Source organism: Pleurodeles waltl, chromosome 2_1, assembly GCF_031143425.1.
Source record: "Pleurodeles waltl isolate 20211129_DDA chromosome 2_1, aPleWal1.hap1.20221129, whole genome shotgun sequence".
NCBI classification, from domain to species: domain Eukaryota; kingdom Metazoa; phylum Chordata; class Amphibia; order Caudata; family Salamandridae; genus Pleurodeles; species Pleurodeles waltl.
Window position 1 is genome coordinate 639,534,089 of NC_090438.1, and position 27,136 is coordinate 639,561,224.

Here is a 27,136-nt window from a genome sequence, read left to right on the forward strand (position 1 = left end):
GGTGACTGATACTGGCTAAAAAGGAAGGTTTGGGCCTGGCAAAATGTTTCTTTTGCTAGGTTCACATGTCACTTTTAAACTGCACACACAGGTCCTACCTGCACATAAGCTAAGCAAATTACAGCATGGATTCTGCATTTTACATTCCTAATTTTGCCTGAGAGAGAAAGCCAGGAGAACTGGGAGAGCGGGAGTTGGGAAAAGATTCAACTGTTTTGTACGCATGTTATCGTCCCCAGGAAGATGAATGAATGAGCTGGCCATGCCACTGGTTGAATCTGTGGTGCTCAACCTAGTGGGCTATTTTACCTACTATTCTGAAGTCCTATCAGTTTTAAAGATGTGGATGCCCCCACTTCCACTATGGCCAGAGACAGAAGCTTCTGCTGAATAATGTAAGACTGTTTTCAATTTCAGTGCTTGGTCGGTCTGAATGTATTGTTAAAATGCATCTGTTTTATGTTTTTTTCTTTGATTAAATCCCTCCACCAGAACCTGTTTAGTATATTCACCCATTGTTATTGATTCCCAGTGGGCCTGGTACTGGCACTGAAGACAGGGGGTAGGGTAGAAGTTGGCAGTGTGAGTGCAACTGAAGTTATCTTGTTTTTGTTTTTGTAAATTAAGCACTGAATATAGGAGTAACTCCTGTTACAGGCCCAAAAAGGCTTAGAGTGAAAACCCTTGTGTGAGGGAGGAGAGGAGACAAGGAGCAAGAAGGGAGCCACGGATGCCAGGCCCACAATAGGTTTTCTGGGTTTGCCGCATAATATATTTTCTTTGACTTTACCCCTCTCCTCAAACAAGCACATTGCACTCCTTCACGCTCATCTGACTTTCCCATCTCCATCACCTCAGCACGCCCACACGTGCACCTTGGTGTACCATGTCGGGGTCACCTAAAGTCAAGCCGCGCTAATGAAGCAGTCACCTGCGCGCAGCGCGCTTCTCCGCCTCCCCTCCCGCCGCAGTGCGTGTTGGGATGTCAGGCAGGTTGCTGTGAAAGAGCGTTGTTATCTGCGCGGGATAGAAGAAGCCGCGAACTGCTCCGGAAGAAGTGTGCTCGACCCTGCTTCTCACACAAATGGGCTGCTTATGGCGCGGTGTCCTCGTGCTCCTCTCGTGGACTTTCCGTCCTTTCCCTTGGTATACGCACGGCCTAAGTAATGGTAAGCTGTTCTTAAAATTCCAGTTTAAATGACACATTGGGATTTAATTAAGTGTTTTAACCATCGCATACCACTGAGTTTGCTACATTACGTGTTATTTGCATATTTTTTCTATTTGGAGAGCATGTTGTATGTGCCTAGGTTTGCGGGCTCTCTTTGGACAGACTTTTTTAAATTATACATTTTGTCAGCGAGCCTTTTTAAATCGTATCACAGTTTTGCAATAGAAAATATATTGTATTTATAGTGCATTTTTTCTAAATACAATCAAATGCTATTCTCTTCTTGTCGGTTCGTCGTTGTGGTTATTTTCAATTTGTGTGTCCCTTATATTAGAAAGGAGTGGACATTGAGAAACGTTGCTTGAATGAGGTGTCGTGCAGTTTTTCATTGGCTAGTATAGTTTTTGCGTGTAATGCAGTTAATTGTGCGAGTTCAGTTTCCTGCAAAACAACTTCACGGGCAGTGCACGCGTCAGTGTAAAATTAAGGATTTTAACAATTACTTTGAATTTTTTTCTCAAATTCGTGAAATATGTTAATCACACGGCAGTGATCCCACAGAGCCAGTTATGATTCTTAACCAACAATAATGTTGCACGCTTGTCGATGTAAGTGCATGCTTGTTATGGGACATGTAAAACTACAGGTTCCAGAATGCAGTGTGTTGCTTACAAAGAAAGTCCGGACTGTGCGGGGTCACTTCACAACTATGTCGTGTAACGAAGCTTCTAAATTCATTTATTCCAATAAATATAGCACTGGTGAAAATGCAAACTGTCAAGTGTTAACTACTTTCAGTTCCCTTTTTTGTCGTCCGCGTATGCGTGGATGCAGGCGATAGTACCATTCTGCGGCGTACGGGGACCACTTTGAGACTGTAGTGCCAACACATCTCTAATTGCTTGTGACCTTACCACTGAAACCCGGAAATCCATTTAAACATAACATGCATGAAGATAAATTGTAATAGTTTGCATGTCTTCCTTTGCTGAAATCACTCTTGTTTAAGGCACGATTTAATTTGCTGACAGCGGACAATCTTTGAGAAATGACACACTTGTTTTTTTCATACAGATTATTTTACCAAAGCGTTTCAAAACTAACTGTTAATACTGCAGCAAGCAAATATCTGTTAAAATAACAAAGCAGGTAATCTTTGAAAGTGGTGGATAATAAATGCCAGCGCCACACTGCACCAAATGAGGGAGCCAGACTTTATTTTAGGCGCTTGGCGGCACCAGAGAACATTTTAAAACATGATGCCAAACGATGCATCTCATAACACAATCTTCTCGTGAAGTTGATAAAAGCCACAGGTCCTGAATGGGCATTTATGGCCATATTCATATAGTTCCATGGTGTGCCAACAATGCCTGACCATGAAGCTCCTAGAAGTGCTGCAGGAATAACGTTTTGAAAAAAACAACCCCTGAAAACAATAAAAGGTAAAAAATCCAATTTGAATATTGTATGTATAAAAATATATATTTACTATGTGTATAGTAAAACCGTTAAGCATGCAAAGGTCTGCAGGTCCCATGTTTAAAAGGCCAACTCAACCCTCCATTCTTCTGAGGTCAGTAAATTTAGGACTATTAAATTTGATAATAGAACATTTGTAATATATAGAGTGACCAGCTATATGGAAAAAACATTTATTTTTATTATGTATGACCTACTAACTGGAATGAGTCTACTTGATATCTGTTTGGAAGTTTTGCATTGCCTACCTGTGAATTAATACATTATCCTAGCACAGTGTACTGCAAACTGAATTACTTATAGGCACACTAACCTTTGTCATAAGTGACGCTCCCAAGAAATGTGTAAAAGCTTCCTTTAACTGCTGGCGTAGATTTACCCATTTTCATTACGTGAATCATTTGCACTATACCTCACAGTGCCCACACCATCTTGATCACTTTCCTCCCTCGGAACGCCCCTGATGTTTTGCTGACATTGTTAACCCTTCGTGGCACTGTCCTCCGATTAGAGCTTTCTGGACCGAGGTGGCTGGCACAATTGGGGAAATATTGAATGTGCTTTTGGGCTGTGTGTTGGATGTCCCACGTCCCAGGAGGAAGCTGATGGGCCCTGCTGCTCTTGATTGCTCACAGACTAGTAGCTAGAGCAAGGGTGGCGGGCAGGGGCGTAGCATTATCCGGGGGGGGGGGGGGGGGCGGGGAGTAGGACGGGTGTAAAGCTTCAGATTTCCCAACAATCACGCTGGGGCCTTACGTTAAAACAGATTGTATGACAAACAGAGGGGACATTTTTTAAGGCCTTCAAAACATAGACGAGGAAGTGTGTGTTTGTGGCAGCGTGGCATGTGAAACCCGACAGATACGTCACATTACCCGACTGAAAGCACTTGTATCCAACTATTTACATCAGAATACCCTTTTTAGGGGGGTGTAACACCACCCTCCCCTCCTCCACCGGAGCTACGCCCCGACGAAGGGTCCCATCCCCAAACGCGGTGTTTGCTTAAAGGATGTCACGTTTTGCAATGACCCGGCGGAGGCATATGCCTCACTGCAACACCCCAAGGCGTGACCTGGAGATAAATGGGACCCTACCTTGAGATAGTGCTACTATTAACTGTGAACGACGATTCATCTGTAACCCTCCTTCAGATGTATCACCCTGAGTTACTGTAAAGCTTTTGGGTGGCATTGGTTGTCTTGCGGCCACGCTTATGTGTCTGTGAGTACTGGTGTACTATACCAGTGCTTTACTGTTTATGTTTACAGATGCAGTGTGTCCCTTTTAAAAATCCTGTTTAATTTTTTTCATGTTTGGTGAACTTCTTGATATCTTTTCATGAACACAGGAAGGTCATACTCTATAAAAAAGAAAATCAATAAAAATATTTAAACATTCAATTATATCGTGCAAACCTAGCTGTGTAGCAACAGAGCCCTGTTTGTTACATGAGTGGATAGGCGACAGTTGTAGATCTTCTACATCAGGTGCCCAAATGTCTTGGTTCACGCATGAAGGGGAGAGCAAGAAAGGGAATAAAATTAGGATATATCCCCATGCGCCCACCACTTCCACCTCCCCAGGTCATGCATCCGGGAATGTATGTTCTTGCGTATTCCTGCACACTGAAAGGCATTCTGTCACCTTTGGTTCATTTTGACGCTATATAAAGCTGCTCACAAACGTTCTTTTGACAAAATAGTATATTTAACTTTGTCTACATCAGGTTTTGGACTTCGCAGCAAAAAAATTAAGTTCTAGGACCTGGGTTATTTTGTATTCATCTTCACAAGGCAATTTAGGGCCTTGCTAGCTAGCCAGAGATAACATTTCCAACATACTCTTTTACAACAGAAATGGAACAAAGGCAAATTGGGAATACAGTTGTAAATAAACCTTTGTAGGCAAAGCCATGAACGGATTGCTACAAACTATAGGCCTGGGCATCTCACAAAAACGAAATTTAGCCCCCGTTTGTGGATCACAATCGTTGGTGAAACATTGCTTAGTTAGTATCAGGGGATACAGTTTGGAGAAATTAGTGGAACATTATTTACTCTAAGATTGTATTGAAGTTAACATTGGTCAAGGCTGGAAACACCATTATTCCACTGGAGCTCTGAATACCCCTCGCAGCAGAGCCTCTGAACAACAGGTAGCTTGAATAGCTAGCTGCCTGTTGTTCAGTGGGTTGCAGGATTCAATGGACAACCCCAGGGGGATGATGCAACTAGAGCATGGGCTGCCAGATCCAGTGGCTAGGGCATTATCACAAAGTGCATTCATTGACTAATGTCTGGCAGAAGGCATTGGATCAAGGATTGAGACACTCGAACACCTGCTTGCCCAACACCACACACAATTGAGTGGCTCAAGCATGAACCATTCGCTGTTAGTATGCATTCTTGAGCCTGATGCTTTTGTACACTTTTGCATTTCTCTTCCCCAAGGTCAACAGGCCCAATAACAATTGCCAACCATGTGGTTCAGTAGAGTTGTCCTTAAGAACCCTCTGTATGACGAACCACTCTGAGCCTGCTCCCTCGTATCCCCTGCCTCTCTCACTTCTCTTTGAACTTATTTTTTGTTTTGGTTATTAAGGTTGTTCAGGGAAAGAAAACCAAACCCAAACCGCTTCGTTGCCAGGCATTTTCCCCTCGGGTGTCGAGCCTTTTTTTGGCTATTTGGGGCAGTTTGCGCTTAGGCCCTCACAACTTTTTGTCCACACAAGCTACCCACGTCAAATTTGCTTCCTTTTTTCCAATGACCTAGGGATTCTAGAGGTACCCAGAGTTTGTGGGTTCCCCTGGAAGCGACCAAGAAATTAGCCAAAATACCGCTAAAATGTAGTTTTTTTTTTTTTTAAAGTGGGGGGAAAAGGGCTGCAGAAGAAAGCTTGTGATTTTTTTTTTTCCCCTCTAAAAACGGCATTAATAAAGGGTTTGCAATGCTAAATTCACCATATTCCCAGCTTTCAGGAAAAGGCATACTTGAATCAGAAAATCACAATTTTGGCATTTTACTGGGACATGCTTCATTTTTACTTTTTTTTTTTTTTGTGTGCTTTCAGCCTCCTTCCAGTAAGTGCCAGAAATGGGTGTGAAACCAGTGCTGGATCCCGGACAGCTAAACATTTCTTCTGAAAAGTAAACACTATTCTGAATTCAGAAAGGGGTCATTTCCTTACCAAAAGTAACAGCTGAAATAATAATAAAAATATTGAAATTGTGGTGGCAAAAAAAGCAATTTCTGTCCACGTTTTCTTCTATAACATTTTCCTGCGATGTCAGATTTGTAAAAGCAATATACTGTTACATCTGCTGGACTCTTCTGGTTGCAGGGATATAAAAGGCTTGTAGCTTCTAGGTACCCAGAGCCAATAAAGGAGCTGCACCTTGCAATAGGTTTTCATTGTATACCAGGTTTACAGCAATTCATTTGCTGAAATATAAAGAGTGAAAAATAGGTATCAAGAAAACCTTTGTATTTCTAAAATGGACACAAGATAAGGTGTTGAGGTTGAGAAGCAGTGGTTACTTGCACATCTCTGAATTTCGGGGCCCCCATACTAGCATGTGAAGTACAGGGCATTTCTTAAATAGACTTATTTTTTTACACACTGTCTTACATTTGGAAGGACAAAATGTAGAGAAAGAGAAGGGGCAACAACACTTGTTCTTCTATTCTGTGTTCCCCCAAGGTTTCCGATACAAAATGGTACCTCACTTGTGTGGGTAGCCCTTATGCCCGCGACAGGAAACGCAACATGGACACATCACATTTTTACATTGAAATCTGATGTGCCTAGCTGTGGATTTTGCCCTCTAGCTCAGCTGGCACCTAGGGAAACCTACCAAACCTGTGCATTTTTGAAAAGTAGACACCTAGGGGAATCCAGGATGGGGTGACTTGTGGGGCTCCCACCAGGTTCTGATACCCAGAATCCTTTACAAACCTCAAAATTTGGCAAAAAACAAATTTTCCTCACATTTCAGGGACAGAAAGTTCTGGAATCTGAGAGGAGCCACAAATTTCCTTCCACCCAGCACTCCCCCCAAGTCTCCAGATAAAAATGGTACCTCACTTGTTTTGGTAGGCCTAGTGCCTGCAACCAGAAATGCACCAAAACTCAACATGGATACATCAAATTTTTACATAGACACCTGACGTGTTTTTTGGAAAGTGCCTAGCTGTGAATTTTGGCCTCTAGCTCAGCCAGCATCTAGGAAAATCTACCAAACCTGTGCAATTGTGAAAACTAGAGACCTAGGGGAACCCAGGATGGGGCAACTTGTGGCGCTCTCACCGGGTTCTGTTACCCAGAATCCTTTGCAAAGCTCAAAATTTGGCAAAAAAAATCACTTTTTCCCTTAACATTTCTGTGACAGAAACTTCTGGAATCTGAGAGGAGCCACACGTTTCCTTCCATCCAGCATTCCCTCAAGTCTCCTGATAAAAATGGTACTTTACTTGTGTGGGTAGTCCTAGTGCCCGTGACAGAAGATGCCCCACAACACTACGTGGACACATCAAAATAATCTCTTTTTGCAGGCGGGGGAAGGGGGACACCTGCGTTTTTGGTCCTGGGCCTAGCAGCCATCTAGGGGAACCTAACAAACCCAGACCTTTCTGAAAACTAGACTCCCAAGGGAGTCCAGGGAGGTGTGACTTGCGTGGATTCCCCTGGTGTTTTCTTACTGTTGGCAAATGGGTTATTGGTAAGGGCAGGTAGGTACCTACACTTAGCAATAGGCCACTAACCTCCACTTAGGTCCAGTTAGGTCTCAGTAAATAAACCCAGCTCAACCCTTGGTAGCTTGGCAACGAGCGACAAGGCTTAACTTAGGTGACAGAGTGTAAAGCATTCAAATATCACAAAACAGTAGTTAAATAAAACACAGGAAACAGTTTAAAAATCCAAAACCAATTTATAAAAATAGATTATATTTTTATCTTTAAAATGACACAAAAACGAATAAAATCGGATAAGGGGAACCGGAGATATGAATAGTTTTTTAGCGCCTAGAAACAAAAAGCGCCAATCAGGTCATCTGGTTGCACCTCGACCGGGGCAAAGTCAAAGTTTAAGGCCGACTGCGATGGAGCCCGGCTCGGCTACAGGCCGCGGGAGGCCTCGGCCAAAAGTTTACCTTCGCACTTAGTCGTTTCTCTGAAGATTTTCTTCAGTGGGACGAACCTGCCAGTCCATTCCGACCTCCTGGAACTCTTCTCCAGATAAGCGTCGCAGGAGCCCTCTGTGGAGATTTTTACCTTCGGACTTAGTCGGTTTTTTTTTTAGGTGAAAATCCTTTGACCGGGGTAAACCTGGATCTTGATCCGACGTCCTTGGAGCCCTCCTCGGATACGCTGGCTGGGAGGTCTTCGGACTTAGTCTCTTTTTTGGAGATTTTCTTCACCGGGACGAACCTGCAAATCGGGCCGGGTCACGGTTGAGGCAAGCCAAAGTTCTGGGTCTTCTCCCAGATGTTCTTTTGGGGTCCACAGCTCACCCCAAGGGTCCAGAAGGTCTGAGATGATCCTTGGGGGGTGTGGACTACAACTCCCAGAATGCACCTGGCGCAAACTCCTTTTTGGCCACTGGGCAGTGATCAGCTGGTTTATTTCTTCAGAAGTTGGTGCAGGGGACTCTGGTTAGCAATTTTTCACCTGTAGCAAACAGGGAGTCCCTCCTTGAACCAGTTGAAGACAAAGTCCTTCTTGTGGTGGCACCCAAGTGTGCAGCTGGTGCACTCCTTTAGAGTGCAGGCCAGGGGTCCAGCAGGGCAGTCCTTCTTCTGTAGTTCTTCCCGGTAGGGATCTGGTAGGGAACTGAGGTGTGGGTTCAGGTCTGCCAGTTTTATCCTTGCTCCTGGGTGAAAAACAGTGGGGTCCTGGTTCTCCAATCAGGGGCAGGGTCCTTCCCCCCTCCCCCCCCCCTGTGATGACCACTTCCTGGGAAGTGGGGCAAAAATCAATCCCAGGAGGCAACATTCCTCAAAAATCCATCATGGCTGAAACTGATTTTTGGAGGTTACATCTGGCTGAGCCCACCCACTGGTGTGGATAAAAACACACCCCTCTCCTAATCTAATCAAGGGGGCACCTAGTTGTCTGGGGTTGCAGGATGTGGAGGTGTTGCTGGGTTGCTCCAAATGTTCTTCTCTGCCTTTGAAGACCAGTTTGGCAGCCATCCCCCTTCCTGCCTCACTATCTGCCAAGGGGAGATTCCCCTCCCACAGGCACATCTCTTTGTGTGAAGCCAGGCCACTTCACACCTCATCAAGCCAGCCTGGCCAGGCTGCCAGAGGCTGGCCAATCAGAGCACAGCAGCAAAAACAATGAAGGGCTGAAATTGGCAACTTTTCAGGTAAAGTTTAAAACTCTTTACCTGAACAAGTTATATTAAATCCAACAACTGGAAGTTGTGGGATTTATTATAACAATTTGATACCAAACTCTTTGTATCTGTCAGATAAGGGGAATTTTAAAATTAAAATAAAGTCCCCCCATTCTAGCCTATGGAGGCCATTCACTACAATGAGGGAAAACAAATTTGGCTGTTTTTACCTCACTGGGGCTTATTAAACTATTTTTATAAGGTCCCTGCTTATAATTACATGGCACCCAGCCCTAGTGGCACATAGGACCCACCTTAGGGGTGATTTATATGTAAAAATAAGGTAGTTTAAGACTTTGGAACTACTTTTAATTCCAAAGTCGAATTTGCATATAACTTTAATTTAAAAGCAGCCAGCAAGGCAGGCTTGCCTTTAAAATGACACTGGACACCGCAGCAGTGCACTTATGGGTGCGCTACCTATGCTGTTGTCCCTAAACCTACATGCCCTACCATATACTAGGGACTTATAGGTACGTTGATTTAGCCAATTATAATTAGCCTAATTTGCATACTGATTTTACACAGAGCACAGGCCCTGGGACTGGTTAGCAGGGCCCAGGGCACCATCAGAGTCAGGAAAACACCAGCCAAAAGTGGAAAATGGGGGCAAAAAGTTAGGGGGCCTCTGCAATCAGCCCTGTTTTCTCACATTTACCCAGAATCCTCAGCAAACATCAAATTTAGCTAAAAAATATTTTTTTTCCCACATTTCTGTGTGGGATCACCGCACCTGCACAAATTTCCTACCACCCAACGTTCCCCTCATCCTCCTGATAAAAATGATTCCTCACTTGTGTAGGTGGGCCAAGTGCCTGTGACAGGAAAGAGCCAAAAACATGTTGAAATTGAAGAGGAACCAAAGCAGGTTCAAAAGGACAGTTTGAAGAAAAAAAAAAAAATTAGGCTGACAAGTGGGGCAGAACTTATATCAGTATAGAAGCGACAATGCTGGGTGGTAGGAATTTTGTGGATTCCTGCAGATTCTGGAAGGTTCTGTCTCAAAATGTGGGAAAAACGTGTGATTTCAAGCAAAGTTAGAGGTTTGCAGGGCAATGTGGGTAAGAAAATGGTGCGGGTGTATGTGAAGCACACCATCCTGGACACACCCAGATGTTTAGTTTTCAGTTGTGTCTAGGTCTTGTAGATTTTTCTACATGGCAGCGTCCAAAAAGTACAGCCCTCACCATTCCAAGTGGGACAATTTTGAGAGTTAGAGAAGCTCTCATGGCCCAAATGTAAAAGCAAAACCCAAAATAGTCAAATGTCCTGTTGCTTGCTGTTGGGATAAAATCTTTTAGTGTGCGGGGGGAAGGCTCAAGACTGTTACACCCTTCAGTTGGGGGGGGGGGGGTGCATACCCATGCCCATACTGTTTAGTAGCCACCACCCCACTATTTTTTTTATTTTTATTTTTTATTTTTTTTATTTCCTGGCATCTAGTAGGCTTTCTGACACCCCCCCACCCCCCTCCGTCCCAGAACAACTTTGTGCTCATTTATTTGCGGTGGGGGTATGGCCTCACCCTCTTTTTTTTGAAGAAAAAAATTCTTCCCTGGTGTCTGGCAGGCTCACTGCCCCCCCTCTCCCCGGGGGCAGATGGGCCTTACTAAAACAGGCCGATCTGCCCCCAAGGGGGGCAGAAATGGGCAACAGTAATGTGCCCTCGTGAGGAACAACCCTTGCCCAAGGGGCTGCCCCCCAAACAAAACAAACACACACACCAATCCCTGGTGCCTAAGTGGTTTCTGCTTCCCTGGGGGCAGATCGGCCTAATAAAAATAGGCCAATCTGCCCCCTAAAATAAATTTGCCCCACCAGGGGAGTGATCCTTGCCTAAGGGGTTGCTCCCCTTTTGTGGAAAAAAAAAGAATCCCTGGTGTCTAGTGGCTTCTGCCCCTCCACCCCCCAGGGGCAGATAGGCCTAATTAAAATAGGATAATCTGCCCCCGGGGGAGGTGGGGCAGAAAAGACCCAATAAAAAATTGCCCCCCAGAGGAGTGACCCTTGTCCAAGGGGTTGCTCCCCTTATACATCAATACAAAAAATAACTAACTCCCTGGTGTCTAGTGGGCATTTCTGCAACCCGATCACTTTACAATCGGGCTGCAGAAAGGCTCAGAAAGACATGAAAGGAAAGGCTTTTCCTCCCCCGATCATAAAAGAAATGCTTTCATTTCTCTTCCGATTGCGCTGGGAGCGGCCTCTGATAAGGTCAGCGTACGATCGCACGCTGACATCAGACGTCACGGGGGGCCAGGGTGGGAGGTTGAGGGTTGAAGGGGAAGCAATTTCCCCTTCCATCCCTGCCCCCAAGGGAGGTGGGGTGAGAGGCCTACATGGGAGCGCTAGCGCTCCCCATGTGGGCTGGTGCAGGACGAGTTGGTCTCTACCTCGGCACAGCAGCGCTGCAGACGAGGGCGAGACCAGCTCGTCCACAGCACTGAAGGGGTTAAATCTTGAAAAGAAAACAACTTTGAGGTCAAGATATAGTGGTCTTCCTGGAATGGATTTTTGCCAGAGCCTTCAAGACAGCCCCATGTATTCACTTCCAATAGTAGGGGGGAGTCACCCCCACTTCATCACGTAGTCAGTCTGTGTGGTGGTGCTCAATAAGAAGGTCTGCAGGGGGTTATAAAAGTCTTTCGGCCTGTTAGCTGCCTGTAGTGTAGAATACGAAAGCTCCAATTGGTCATTGCAATATACCATATCATCCAGACCTTGGGAGTTTTATATCTCACCCAGACGAAGACTACCTGATGCTTCACCAGTAATAGAGCAAGGGGCACAAATTGCTGCTGTTCACGCTGTATATTAATGGTGCATCCTAAGGGAGCCAATTTTGGGTCTGGCAACACCTGTGCATCGATTATGTCCAAGTGAGGGCCAAACACCTTCAACTAGCACACCCAATGTGTGAACAGTGCCATGCTTAGTGAATCAAATCAGCTGAAGGGGCATTGAATCTACTGCAGGAAGGGTCCACATCACTATGGACTTGGCAATACCCAGGGGGAGCGTGGTACAGTTGGTGCAAGTATTTAAAATGGATGAGGCGTAGTCTACCATTTGAGGATACACAGTGTCGGACTAGCATATAGGGTAATCGGGCAATGCCTGATGGGCTGGTTTGACAGACTAGTGTGTGGGCTGCTGTTTTTTTTTTTTTTTTTTTTTTTTTTTAGCAGTTTGTGGGCTGGTTGTTTTGTCACATGTGCTGGTTTTTACTGTTGATTTCCCTGATATTATAACAGGCATTGCCTGCAGCACACACACATGCGATCTCCCATACCATGCAAAATAACTAAACAGTTTGGGGGTCATTCTTACTTTGGCGGGCGGCGGAGGCCGCCCGCCAAAGTAACCCCGTCAGAACACCGCACCGCGGTCGAAAGACCGCTGCGGTGATTCTGAGATTTGCCCTGGGCTGGCGGGCGGCCGCCAAAAGGCCGCCCGCCAGCCCAGGGCAAATCAACCTTCCCACGAGGACGCCGGCTCAGAATTGAGCCGGCGTAGTGGGAAGGTGCGACGGGTGCAGTGGCACCCGTCGCGTATTTCAGTGTCTGCATAGCAGACACTGAAATACTTTGCGGGGCCGTCTTACGGGGGCCCCTGCAGTGCCCATGCCATTGGCATGGGCACTGCAGGGGGCCCCCAGGGGCCCCGCGGCACCCCCTACCGCCATCCTGTTCATGGCGGGTTTCCCGCCATGAACAGGATGGCGGTAGGGGGTGTCTGAATCCCCATGGCGGCGGAGCGCGCTCCGCCGCCATGGAGTATTCAGTAGGGCAGCGGTAAACCGGCGGGTGACCGCCGGTTTACCCTTTCTGACCGCGGCAGAACCGCCGCGGTCAGAATGCCCTTCGGAGCACCGCCGGTCTGTCGGCGGTGCTCCCGTGGCCGGTGACCCTGGCGGTCACCGGCCGCCAGGGTCAGAATCAGGCCCTTCGTCTTTACAAGTTCAAAACTGACCTGATTTGCAAATGTGGACCACTTTCTTTTAGTTATCCGGTTTGCAAATGGGGACCAACTTTATTTTGGTGCCCAGGCCTATTTTTGGTCCAGCCCCTCCCTGGGGATACATGAACTAAATTGGAGGGTGTCTTCCAAAACAAGCAGTCGCGACTCCTTAGAGCTCACTTGGAACACAGCTTGTGTTCTTATAGAGCCCTCATGCTAACCTTCAGTTCGTCACCTGGTGAGGTACTCTCCACCAGGTGAGCTCAACCTTGCAGAGGGAGGGAGATCTTTGATTTTCTCTGTTAGTTGGATCTTAAGACCGAAAAGGTTAAAAATATCTCCAGGTAACCCTAACCCAATTCTTTAATTAGCAGGGCCCTGCTATATGGTTCATGACATGAAGATGCATTTACTGAGCCAGTCTGTCTATTCTAGGTCAACATGTTTTATCTGCATTGCAAGATGTCCAGATTGTATTAGGACCTCGAAGACCCTTGTGCTTCTAACCTACACAGAGCAGGAGCTATGCATCCACATGCATTCCATTCAAGATCTAGAGTAAAACGGGAGATCAACCACTTCAACAATACAAAAAAAGGAGAAGGAACACTGACTTAATTATGTCTGTATTATAATGTAGGGAGTTTAAACAATGAAACCCATGCTCTGAACTATATATTCTAAAACGGTGAGTTCTATAACCTCATAGGTACCCTAAGCTGTAAGCCAGGATAAGTGACCTGGTGTGACTTAAATTACTTGCAATAAGCTACTGTTCAAAATATGATGCAGTCATCTCATTGTCCATGTGAATTAACACATTGCATCACATAAACATACACAGAGAAGAGTAAATGCATAAATGTAAGCCATCGGGCTACGTGTGTGTGTGTGTGTTTTTTTTTTTTCCTTCTTTTTCTTCTTTTTGGGGGCACAGGGCCATACGTGGCAATTGAGATTATCCAGGTGTCCTGGGAGCAAATACAGGTGTTTGCTGGGATCAGAAGTCACTCACTGTAAAAACATGGTAGAGTTAGCCCTATGTTACCAGCAATGAAGAATAAATATACCACCACATTACCCCGGGGTCAGGGGGATTATTTACTGCACCAATGCTCAGCTGGGACTTCCCATCCTAGCTCCATGGGCCACTTGTCACAGATGTGGTGGAGAAGCAGAACCAGCTAGTCCTTAAATATTGCAGTGTGTGCTCTGATCAGTTGCACCTGGAATTGTTTAAGAGAAATGGTTGGTAGTTGACATGGATAGTGGCTGCAAACCTTATAGTAGGTTAAACTGCTAAATGTACTGCTGTTTATATCCCTAATCCTACATCCAGGCGCGTTATTAATTGTTACTAGTAGATGAAATTAATGATCTGATTCTTTCAATCTTGAGACGGAATCACTAATAGGGATTCCAAAATGCGGTGGAGAAAACCATAAGTTTATTCGCAGGTAAGGAGCTTGTCGAGGCTAGATCACTGTATTAGTTGGACTGCTCTGAGGGGGGATACATTGGTCATCTTGAAATTCTTGGAGGACCTGTATAGGCACGTGTCCGGCTGAAACACTAATTTCACTAAACACGTGAATGTGAAGGGCACCTTCAAATTCTCAGCAGGGCAAGTAATAATGCTCTGTGCAATAGCTTTAATTTTTGAAAGCAGAGTAGTAATCAGTTAGAAGATTATCAATACTTTCATGTCTTCTAAAATAGATAGAAATGAACTAATAGGGATGCTAACTCAAAGTATTCCCAGGGAAAAAACTAAAAAATAATGTGCCCAATTAATGTCCATGTTTCTCAGATATGTCCCCCTAGCACTGTGTGTGTGTGTGTGTATGTATATATATATATATATATATATATATACATATATATATATATATAAAATAATATTATTATTATTATAAATTATTACCTATCAGTCGGTCAGAAAGTGAGCCTAAGGAGGATCAAATAGTGACTCCTCACATAGAAACCCCTGTGTGTTCAGCTGGGACCACAGAATGTTGTCGCTCAGAGCGTGGATAAGTGTGCCCAACCTGTATAGCCACTGTTGTTCTTTTTGTAGAGGTAATTTGCTCGAGTCGGTATTGGTTTGATAAGGCTGTGCATATGTTCTATAACAGTCCAATGAAAATCACTGGCAGTGAGTTTTTTTAATCATGCAGTGTTTAAAAAAAAAAAAAAAAAAAAAATTAGGTGTGGCCATCTTGGTGGTTTTTCTTCTACATCCAAGATTACTCCCATGCTCACTGATCCTCAACTTTCCTTTCCTTGTGGTTTTGCCCACCTATTTTTCACTACACTGGAATGTAATCAGATACACTACATTCCTGGTGTTGCAACTGGTGTGCCCCTTCTGTAGCCACTATTGTTAGTCCCAGTTCTAGTCCTGTGCTCTTTTTTGTCAAATGGCAAACACTATTACCACTTCATGGTTGATGTCCCATGACGGTGGTGCCACGAAGTTATATATGTGTTCCTTACAGTGATTGGAATTATTTTGTGTGTGTACACTAAGGTATCAGGTAAATTTCTGTTGCGTTTGTTTACAAACAGATTTAGCCAATTGTTAACATTTGCTTTCTTAACCCCTTAGCTGCTGGGCCGTTTCCCCCCCAGTGCTGAGCCCTTTTTTGGCTATTTGGGGTAGTTCGTGCTTAGGCCTTCATAACTTTTTGTCCACATAAGCTATCCACGCCAAATTTGCGTCCTTTTTTTCCAATATCCTGGGGATTCTAATGATACCCAGAGTTTGTGGTTTCCCCTGGAGGAGACCAAGAAATTAGCCAAAATACAGTGAAAATTTCGTTTTTTCCAAAACATATGGGAACAAAGGGCTGCCGAAGAAGGCTTGTGGTTTTTTCCCTGAAAATGGCATCAACAAAAGGTTTCTGGTGCTAAAATCACCATCTTCCCACCTTTCAGGAACGGGCAGACTTGAATCAGAAAACCACTTTTTTCAACACAAATTTGGCATTTTACTGGGACATAGCCCATTTTTATTATTTTTGGTGCTTTCAGCCTCCTTCCAGTTAGTGACAGGAATGGGTGTGAAACCAATGCTGGATCCCGGAAAGCTAAACATTTCTGAAAACTAGACACAATTGTGAATTCAGCAAGGGGTCATTTGTGTAGATCCTACAAAGTTTTCCTACAGAAAATAACAGCTGGAAAAAAAAATTGAAATTGAGCTGAAAATAGCCATTTTTCTTTAGGTTTTACTCTGTAACTTTTTCCTGCGATGTCAGATTTTTGAAAGCAATATACCGTTATGTCTGCTGGACTCTTCTGGTTGCGGGGATATAAAGGGCTTGTAGGTTCATCAAGAACCCTAGGTACCCAGAGCCAATAAATGAGCTGCACCCTGCAGTTGGTTTCATTCTATACTGGGTATACAGCAATTCATTTGCTGAAATATGAAGAGTGAAAAATAGGTATCAAGAAAACCTTTGCGTTTCCAAAATGGGCTCAAGATAAGGTTTTGAGGAGGAGTGGTTATTTGCACATCTTTGAATTCCGGGGTGCCCATACTAGCATGTGAATTGCTGGGCATTTCTCAAATAGATGCCTTTTTTACACACTCTCTTATATTTGGAAGGAAAAAATGTAGAGAAGGATAAGGGACAATAACACTTGTTTTGCTATTCTATGTTCCCCAAAGTCTCCTGATAAAAATGATACCTCACTTGTGTGGGTAGGCCTAGCGCCCGCGACAGGAAATGCCCCAAAACACAACGTGGACACATTGCATTTTTTGACAGAAAACAGAGCGGATTTTTGCAAAGTGCCTACCTGTAGATTTTGGCCTCTAGCTCAGCCGGCACCTACGGAAACCTACCAAACCTGTGCATTTTTTTAAAGTAGAGACCTAGGGGAATCAAAGATGGGTGACTTGTGGGGCTCTGACCAGGTTCTGTTACCCAGAATCCTTTGCAAACCTCAAAATGTGGCTAAAAAACCACCTTTTTCCTCACATTTCGGTGACAGAAAGTTCTGGAATCTGAGAGGAGCCACAAATTTCCTTCCACCCAGCATACCCCCAAGCCTCCCGATACAAATGATACCTCACTTGTGTGGGTAGGCCTAGCGCCCGTGACAGGAAATGCCCCAAAACACAACGTGGACACATCACATTTTTAATAGAAAACAGTGCCTACCTGTGGATTCTGGCCTCTAGCTCAGCCGGCACCTGGGGAAACCTAGCAAACCAGCACATTTTTGAAAACTAGAAACCCAGGGGAATCCAAGATGGGGTGACTTGTGGGGCTTTGACCAGGTTTTGTTACCCAGAATCCTTTGCAAACATCAGAATGTGGCCAAAAAAACACGTTTTCCTCATTTCGGTGACCGGAAGTTCTGGAATCTGAGAGGAGCCACAAATTTCCTTCCACCCAGCATTCCCCCAAGTCTCCCGATAAAAATGGTACCTCACTTGTGTGGGTAGGCCTGGTGCCCGCGACAGGAATAGATCACACAACGGTCAATGTTGGTCCTTACATGAGGCAGCTGTTGACCCTGGGGTGATCCATTCCTGACGCAGGCACTAGGTGTAGGCACTCAAGTGGGGTAGTGTTTTTATTAGGACAGGTGAGGAATCACTGGGTGGTAGGAATTTTGTGGATCCCAGCATATTCCTGTAGTTTGTGTGACAGAAATGCGAGAAAAATAGTTTTTATTCAACATTTCAGCTTTGCAGGGTATTCTGGGTAAGAAAACCTTGGGGAATCCACACAAGTCACACCTCTGTGGACTCCCCCCGAATGTCTAGTTTCCAGAAATGTTTGGGTTTAGTGTGTTTCTCTATATGGCCGCCAAACCCAGGACCAAAAACACAGGTGCCTGCCTTACAGAACCAGTTTGTTTTGCGATAGATAATTTTGATGTCTCCACAATACGATTTGGGCGGTGGAATTTGGGGCTGAACTAAATTGGGGAGCTCCCAAGAGTGAGATCTATATAGATCTCTCTCTCACTCTCTCTTTCTCCCCCCCTTGCTGCCCCATTCACCTGCTCTCTGGGTTGGGCTAACCCAGTTGCGAAGGGACAGCAGGACTGTCCTCATCACCTCCCTCCTAATGTACTGGAAGAGGAGTTATCGAATGGGACTCCTCCGACTGAAAAATCACTCCCAGAGTATGCGCCATTGTCCTATCCCTCAGATGCTGTATCTGATGTCTTAGTCTCTGATCCTATGTCAGAGCTGTCCTCTATAACCCGAGTGACGGCAGCAGTCATCCATCAAGATGCCTTCTCTGCTATTGGCTAAACTGTTGCTCTAAAACACTAGCCTACGTAGACAGTCACAAAATCGATGGTGTGTGTGAGATACGTGCAACAGTAGAGGCCACCTTACCTGCGCTTCTTCCCTAAATCAGCACGTTCTTTCAAGACACTCAAAAAACACCTTGTCACATACCATTCGTCACAATCTTTAGCACCTCCTGCGCCCAGTCCAACAATCATTATTGGTGCTCCCACTCCCTCCTCCTCGGATTCCCTCATTACCACCCAACAAAAGTGCCCTTCATCTCTCCATAGCCGCCCTCCACCCCGCACATACATATTATTTGTATTATAGCGCAGGTAATGGCTGACTTTACTAATGTACTCGGCTATTTACATAAAATACAGATTTGCTCTTTGCAGTAGGCATATAAACCTTCTGCGCTTCTTTCTGGCACTAAAACTGCCACTAGACAAGTCTGACCCTTTTGTAGCAGAAACATAATCACAATACTTACTTGACTTTTTTATTGCTGCCTAAAAGCTACAATTGAAAAGCGTCAGTTGAAGTATGTGCATTGCTTTGAAGACGCAAGCTGCAACTGCGAGACAACTGGTGGTAAATCTATATATATATATATATATATATATATATATATATATATATATCACTTTTGTATGTGGGTCTGGTTTTCCTGGGGGCCGATCGCAGCCCCCAGGGAAACCACACACATATTGACAAAAGTGATAGATCTCTCTCTCTATATATATATATATATATATATATATATATATAGATCTACATAGATCTATCTATAGATAGATATACATATAACTATAGATCTATCTATAGATATATCCATGTACATAGATATATCTATCTATATATATATATATATATATATATATATATAGATCGAATTTTTTTTAGTTGTTGTATGGTTTCCTTGGCTGCCAAAATGGCCCCCAGGGAAACCCTACAACAACTAAAAAAAAATATTGCCCCCACAGGGGGGTCGCCCTGCCCACGGGCACCCCCCTGTCCATTTATTTTTTATTGAAAAAAAAATTAGCCCCGGGGGGGGCGCGATCGCCCTCGTTTTCCGAGGGGGCTGACCCCCCCCCCCCCCCCCAAGTGAAATCCATGGTGTCTAGTGGTGTTTCCTGGCCCCCGATCGCAGCTGTGCTGCGATCGGGGGCCAGGAAACACTTTCAGGAAGGCCTCGTAAGAAAGGGGAGACTCTCCCCTTTCTTACGAGGCCTTCCCGAACGTGGGGAAGGCCGTTTGTGGCCTTTTGCCCCATCGCTGCTTCCTGCTCCGATGGGGAAATCAACATTGTAACGTCAGCGCGCCGACTTCACAAAGGGGCGGGGGGAGACACGGAAGAGCTTCCGTGTCTCCCAGGGATCAAAAAAAATAAAAATCCTCGGGTGCCCGAGGATTTATTAACTCCCTCCCTGGTGTCGGCCACTGGTCGTGACCCGCACCAGGGAGGTAGTGTGGGCGTCGGCCAGTGGCCGACGCCCGCACTTAAGCGGTTAATTTTATTGTTGATATACTCTGAGTGCATCCCTGTTGTTGTTGCTAGCACGTTTCAGTGATTTCTGGATAATGCCCTGAGTTTAATACACAGGGCAGCAGCTAGTTGTTTGAAATCTCTTGTTTTTGTACAGATCCTATGAAGTCTTAAAAATTGCCCATGTGGCAGGTTCTCTCATAAGTGACGGGGGTGTAAACTCTTTATTCTTACAAAGCTATTCCGATCTGTTAGTTTGTGGTAAGTGTCAGTTATAAGTTGCAAGTTTTCATTAATTTTGATGACGCCCAGAAAGGGGAGAACTTCACTCAACAGCGTGGGTGAATTTTAAATAGTCATTCTGATTGATTAGCCAGGTCAGGAAAGACCAACCCAGTAGACTCAAAGTCCCCTTACCAGATGAGCAGCATGCCATCTATGTGCCTCTTCTACAACTTTATTTCTGAATGGTTTTGGTCACACAGGATTTTATTTTCCTCTAGATAGTGTACATAGATGGATGCTATACTTGGGGCAGATGTACTGCCCACAGATGTCCCGTGTGACTGTAGGTACAATGTCCCACCATACTCAAATACATTTTTAGTGAGGGCAAGATAAATGTATTGCACGACAAAATGTCTAGGGGTATTCTGAATTAGGAATGGAAAAATAACAGTTTTATATTAACTGCAGTTTCTATTTGGGGCAGTATAGTATAAAGACTTTCTAGATCTAGTCCAATCATGATGTTTCTAGAAGGGTCATACCTGATATCCCAAAGCTGATGTCACAGGTGTCACAGGTCCTTGTAACCCTGCTGTCAGTGGTAGTATCTTCTACCGTAGGTCTCAGAAACTTGCTACTGAATTTAGAGAGAGGTTCTAGTACTGAATTAAAACCAGACACTATGGGACAACTCAGGACAGGAACAGTCCTTTTATGTAGTTTAGGTAGAACATGTTCTAGTACTGAATTAAAACCAGACACTATGGGACAACCCGGGACAGGAACAGTCCTTTTATGTAGTTTAGGTAGAACATAAAGTGCTGGTGTCCTGGTATTATCTGCTACCAAAAAGTCAGCCTCTGTTTTAGATATCCAGCCACTTGTATTTTCTGTGAGTGTGCAAATCTCATTCCTGAAATAGGGGTTTGATCTTTATCCAAAATCTGGTAATTCCTTTTACCAGCCAGCAGACGTAACATTGTGTGTTGTAATTGGTGAGGTTCAGAATTGCCACTGCTCTCTCTGTCAGCTAGTTTTATGAATATGTTGTGAGCACTAAGGAGCATGGCATAGTATCTGTTTGTTTTGAAAGACTCACTCCATTTTTGGTTTATGTATATCAGTTCAGGAAAATTGAGTGACTTTCCCACGTAAATGTTCCTCTCCCCTTCATTGGTTTTGGTGCAGTATTCATTTGCGGAAAGTGTGCTGATTTGTTTATAGCAGAATGCCTTTTCTTTATCGGTGAGCTCTACACCCTGATCACATTCCAACTCACTCTAGCCTGGGATTGTGTCAGTGTGGCTTCTGCTTGTAATATAAAGTAGAGTGAGGTGATCAGGTGACTTCTTAACCCAGAAGGCTGGCCAGATACACATGTCCACTGAGGGGAGTGCATCTGCCAGTCTGCTGAATGCATGTCTGGGTCAGGATGACAGTTGGGCTGTGTGTGCATTCACTCTAGACAGTCACACAAAGGAAGCTGAGGTGTGTCCTGCCTATACTGATGGCCCATCACCAGGCTGATTGGTCTTCCTGAGCTAGTGGTGGGAGGATCTGACACTTGCACCTGAAAAGGGCTGTGCCTGTCCTCACACAAAGCAGTCTCCAATCCCTTGGAGTGTCTGGGACCAGGGCAGGAAAAGGCAGGGTCTTGTGCACTACAAAGAATCCTCTTTGTATTTTGCCTACTTCAAAGACAGAAATGGGTATAAGTACTGGACCTATTGCTCCACATAGTTTGAATCCTTCTAGACTGAGGACATTCTACCAAGAAGAAGAGCTGGATGCTGTAGGAGGACCTGCCACTCTGCCTGTTGCTTTGTTGTGCTGGCTTGTTCATTGCTGCTTCTGTCCTGTGAGTGAAAGGACTGGCCTTGACTTTCTACACCCTGCTTCCAAAGGTTCTCCAAGGGCTTTGACTGACCTTGACTACTGTTTAAAACTCTCCTGACATCAAAGACTTCACTTGTCAGCACCTGGACTCATTTGCTGAGAGTCCCAACTTGCGAAGAGGTGCCAAGTCCAGTTCCTGGCCCCTTGAGAGGGAGTTCAGTTGTAACAAAAGAAGAAACTAGTGCATTGACTTCCAGAACGACTTTGGAATCGGTGCCACTCTCTGACCCTGCACCGCTGCCTGCACCGGAGCCGTGGTCCACGCTGAGTGCAATGACCATGACCTACAATGCTGGCCTGACGCCGGCGCAGCACCTCCAAAGTCCTGCCACATTGTGAGTCCAGAGTGCTGTGTCACCGACATCAATAGCACCTGACTCCGAGACTGCCGCAGCACTTGTGACCCCTTGGTGTGATGTCCACACCTTGTGTATTAACATGCTGGATTCATCGACCACCCCCCCCCCCCCCTCTTGTAAGGAACCAATTCCTTGCTGCTAACGCGCCACCATCTCCTCTGCAACCATAAGGAACCAGCTCCTCGCCACCCAAGCGGCAGTAAGGAACCAATTCCACACCGGTTCCAGCGACACCTCACCTCTTCGACTCCGTGGAACATATTTGTTTCCCCGTCGTTTTCCGAGGTACTGTAACCGGGGTCTACATGACTCTGTGGCTGGCCGCGCTCCCTCTTGGGTGACACTAGGCTGTCAGAAGTGACTTAATAAAGCCGTTTTGATAGTCCCAGTTGGAGCTTTTGGGTTTCTAAGTGGTATACTACATTTAATATTTGAAAATTAGTATCTTTAGTTGTGTATGTTGGATGTTTTTTCATTTTGGTCTTGTTTTACTCAGATTAATATTGGCTATTGTTCAAAACTGGTGTTAAGCACCTTTTTGTGGTGATTCCATTGTGTTACTATGTGTGTATACAAATACTTTATACATTGCCACTGAGATACGACAAACTGCTTGGGGTGAGCAGGGGTTATCTTAGCTGTGTGACTCCCTTACCCTGACTAGAGTGAGGTCCCTACTTGGACTGGGTGTAAACCACTGCCATCAACTGACCCAACAGTAGCTTATTTGACATATCATCAAACCTGTAAACAACTATAAGGACATAGTGGGGTTTTTTTTTCTTCTATTTTTCTAATATACCCAAGGTAAAAATCTTGATTCACTTAGTCAAGTCTTTATCTCCTATCCTATTTAAAGAAAATCTAAAATTCCTGTTTACTACAATTGGGGAACACAATTTAAAGTTAATAAAGAAGAAGACTTTGCATCATGAGTCATGACCTATCAAAAGATGTGTTCAAGACTCTTTTTACTAGAGTCTGCAACAGCGCTGAGAGATATTGTGTGCCCTGAGTTTAGTATATCCATGATGGGTATCTGACCAAGTTGAAACAACATGAGTAACATCCATGACTCTGGATGCACTGAGGAGGTGTATTAGCTTGGCAAGTGATGCTTAGAAAGTGGGAAAATATATTGAAATCAAGATTTATTATTCAATGTAATTGATGTCCTCTGGTCCAGCAGACTGCAAAATCAATTGCACCTTTGGGACAACTATGATCGCATGGTGTAAGAAGTTGAGTTATAAGTAGAGGGAGGTCCGTACCCATCTCAAGTAATAATCGTAGTCCTTGTCGGCATGAACTATTAAAGTGACCAAATAAACCTGAGCTCAACTTTGGAGACAATGTGTAAAGTATTTATGCAGTGCTAAAACGGTAATAAAGTTGAAATGCAAAACATGAAAAATCCCAAATCAAATTAGAATAATAGAGCAAAATTCAATAAACAAAATTACAACAATCCATTAAGGGGAACTGAAACTATGAATGCATAATATTTTTATTTTTTTAAATTAGAAATTGCTTCATGAAGCCCAAAGTGACAATGATGGTCACTTGTTGCAGTAGAACAAGGCATAGGCTCAATTTGACTTGGACTGTGTTAGTGTGGGTCGGATTTATCCTAACCAGGTTTGTCTTTGTCAAAAATGTTACCTTCTAAATTTAGTCCTTTGACCCATTCCATCTGAGAAGTGCCCTTTCGAAGCCTCCCCACTCCACAGATCTATGGGGAGACACTTGGAGACTCGCATGGTGGCAACCAGAGTCCAATAGGAGAGTCCAGTCCATGTCCAGTTGCAAACTGGTCAACTGGGCAGTTGCAGGACAAGGCCTGTTGTAACTTGTGTACCTGTAGCTTTAACAGGAGGTCAGCCTTCTGACCCTTTGCAGTCCACTACTTTGTCCTGAGTATGAGAGAGTGTCGAAAAGAGAGAGAGTCAGAGAAAGAGTCAGTCAGTCAGTCCAGTACTCCAGGGCTCTTCTCGGGTTGCAGACAGCAGGTTAAGTCCTCTTCTGATATTCCTCAGGTCTGTGAGTGTTCTGAAGTGGGTGCCGGAAGGTGCCACATTTATGCCTGGCATGAGCTAATGGATGAGGGTGATTGCTGGGGATGCCCTAACCAAAGGGGCAAAGGTTCCTGGGCAGTGCTTAATTTGTAAATAAAAACATGCTGGTGCCCAAAGCCCTGTTCTGAAACATGCGACTGCTGCAATTAAATGTGTGAACACGGAATACTGAGGCAGCATAATCCTGAAGCCATCTCAGGCCTCTTCAATCCATTTAAAGCCACTCCCTGCCTCTCCAGCTCACTCTGTCAGCTTTTTGCTTTCTTCCATTGTGACATTGTTTTTTTTTTTTTTCTCTTCCTCCGTCTTTCCCATATGTGTCTTTTGCTCGCAGTAAATGCTTGAGGCAAAATAATAAGTGCCGGCCCTCAAAACTAATTGCCGGTGCTCCGCACCAGAAACAACAAGCACAAATTAAGCATTGTTCCTGGGGCTAACCTTGCCCACTTAGAACATTTCCAAGATGACCAAAGTCTTCAGCCACACAAAACCTTTTCTCTGAAGCCTGGAGATGTGTGTGGGGAGTGTACTATGGTGACCCCCAGTGGCCTCCCACATCTAGCACAAAAATCCAGTTGAATGCAGTTTCTGTACCCACAACAACCTCAGAGATGGATGTCTGATATAACCAAGCAGAGCTTTCAATCACCAGCCAGTGAATACACACCAATATTTTTTGTTTTAACCCCCTTTAAAGTGCATGTAGGAAGTTTGCTCTGTATATACTATTTCAAAGTAAGAAATAGTGTGCACAGAGTCCAAGGGTTCCCCTTAGAGGTAAGATAGTGGCAAAAATAGATAAATCTAATGCTCTATGTTGTGGTAGTGTGGTCGAGCAGTAGGCTTATCAGAGGGTAGTGTTAAGCACTTGTTGTACACCCACAGGCAATAAATGAGGAACACACACTCAAAGACTTACTCCAGGCCAATAGGTGTTTATATTGGAAAAATATCTTTTCTTAGTTTATTTTAAGAACCACAGGTCAAGATTTACAGTTAATACTTTAAATGTAAGGTACTTCACTTAGATAATTTAGGAACTTTGAATGAAAAGAATATCATGTACAGTCTTTGTAAAAATGACAATAAGCTATTTCAAAAGTGGACACACAAAAATCAACAGTTCCTGGGGGAGGTAAGTAAAGGTTAGTTTTGAAGGTAAGTAAAACACTTACAAGTCTCAAAGTTGGGGCACAGGTAGCCCACTGTTGGGGGTTCAAGGCAACCCCAAAGTTACCACACCAGCAGCTCAGGGCTGGTCAGGTGCAGAGGTCAAAGAGGTGCCCAAAACACATAGGCTCCTATGGAGAACAGGGGTGCCCCGGTTCCAGTCTGCTAGCAGGTAAGTACCTGCGTCCTTGGGGGGCAGACCAGGGGGGTTTTGTAGGGCACCGGGGGAGACACAAGAAGCCACAGAAAGTACACCTTCAGCGGCACAGGGGTGGCCGGGTGCAGTGTGCAAACAGGCATCGGGTTTTGTATAAAAAAGCAATAGAGAGACCCAGGGGTCACTTCATCAATGCAGGCAGGCACAAGGGGGGGGGAGGAGGGCTCATTGGGGCTGCCACCATCTGGGTCGCCTGGGGGTCGCTCTTGCACTGGAGTTCGGTTCCTTCAGGTCTTGGGGGCTGCAGGTGCAGTGTTGGTTTCAGGCGTCGGGTCCCTTGTTACAGGCAGTCACGGTCAGGGGAAGCCTCTGGATTCTCTCTGCAGGCGTCGCTGTGCGGGCTTAGGGGGGTCATCTCTGGTTATTCACAGGCTCTGAGTCGCCAGGGAGTCCTCCCTGAGGTGTTGATTTTCGGCAGGTCGATCCAGGGGCTTCAGATGCAGAGGGTAAAGTCTCACGCTTCCGGCGGGAAACTTGAAGTCTTTGGAAGTTGCTTCTTTGTTGCCAAGAAGTAGCTGGTTTTGAACAGAGCCGCTGTTCATAGGAGTTTCTTGGTCCTTGGGTGCAGGGCCGTCCTCTGAGGCTTCAGAGGTCGCTGGTCCCTGTTGGATGCATCGCTATTGAAGTGTTCCTCGAAGTTGGGAGACAGACCGGTAGGGCTGGGGCCAAGGCAGTTGTCCTCTCCGTCTTCCCTGCAGGTCTTCAGGTGAGCAGTCCTTCTTTGTTAAGGTTGCAGGAATCTAGTTCCCTAGGTTCTGGGGTGCCCCTAAATACTAGATTTAGGGGGGTGTTTAGCTCTGGGAGGGCAGTAGCCAATGGCTACTGTCCTGGAGGGTGGCTACACCCTCTTTGTGCCTCCTCCCTGTGGGGAGGGGGGCACCTCCCTGATCCTATTGGGGGAATCCTCCACTCTCAAGATGGAGGATTTCTAAAAGCAGGAGTCACCTCAGCTCAGGACACCTTAGGGGCTGGCCTGACTGGTGGCTGGCTCCTCCTTGTTTTTCTAATTATCTCCTCCAGCCTTGCCACCAAAAGTGGGGGCAGTAGCCGGAGGGGCGGACATCTCCACTAGCTGGGATGCCCTGTGGTGCTGTAACTAAAGGGGTGAGCCTTTGAGGCTCGCCGCCAGGTGTTACAGTTCCTGCAGGGGGAGGTGAGAAGCACGTCCACCCAGTACAGGCTTTGTTCCTGGCCACAGAGTGACAAAGGCACTCTCCCCATGTGGCCAGCAACATGTCTGGTGTGTGGCAGGCTGGCAGAAACTAGTCAGCCTACACTGGAAGTCGGGTTGGTATTCAGGGGTTCACCTCTACGGTGCCCTCTGGGTGTATGTTACAATAAATTGCACACTGGCATCAGTGTGCATTTATTGTGCTGAGAAGTTTGATATCAAATTTCCCTGTTTTCAGTGTAGCCATTATGGAAC

The 27,136-nt window shown here is 45.2% G+C and overlaps 1 protein-coding gene across 1 annotated transcript in view; it reads left to right on the top strand.

Moving 5' to 3' along the window:
* Positions 1–982: 982 nt before the first annotated feature.
* The window catches only part of PKD1L1 (polycystin 1 like 1, transient receptor potential channel interacting), a 1,079,023-nt gene continuing 1,052,869 nt past the window's right edge, over positions 983–27,136 (top strand). The window contains exon 1 of the mRNA XM_069216140.1: positions 983–1,169. Within this exon, the coding sequence (XP_069072241.1) occupies positions 1,085–1,169 (85 nt within the window). The 5' untranslated portion in view covers positions 983–1,084. The remainder of the gene's footprint in view (positions 1,170–27,136) is intronic.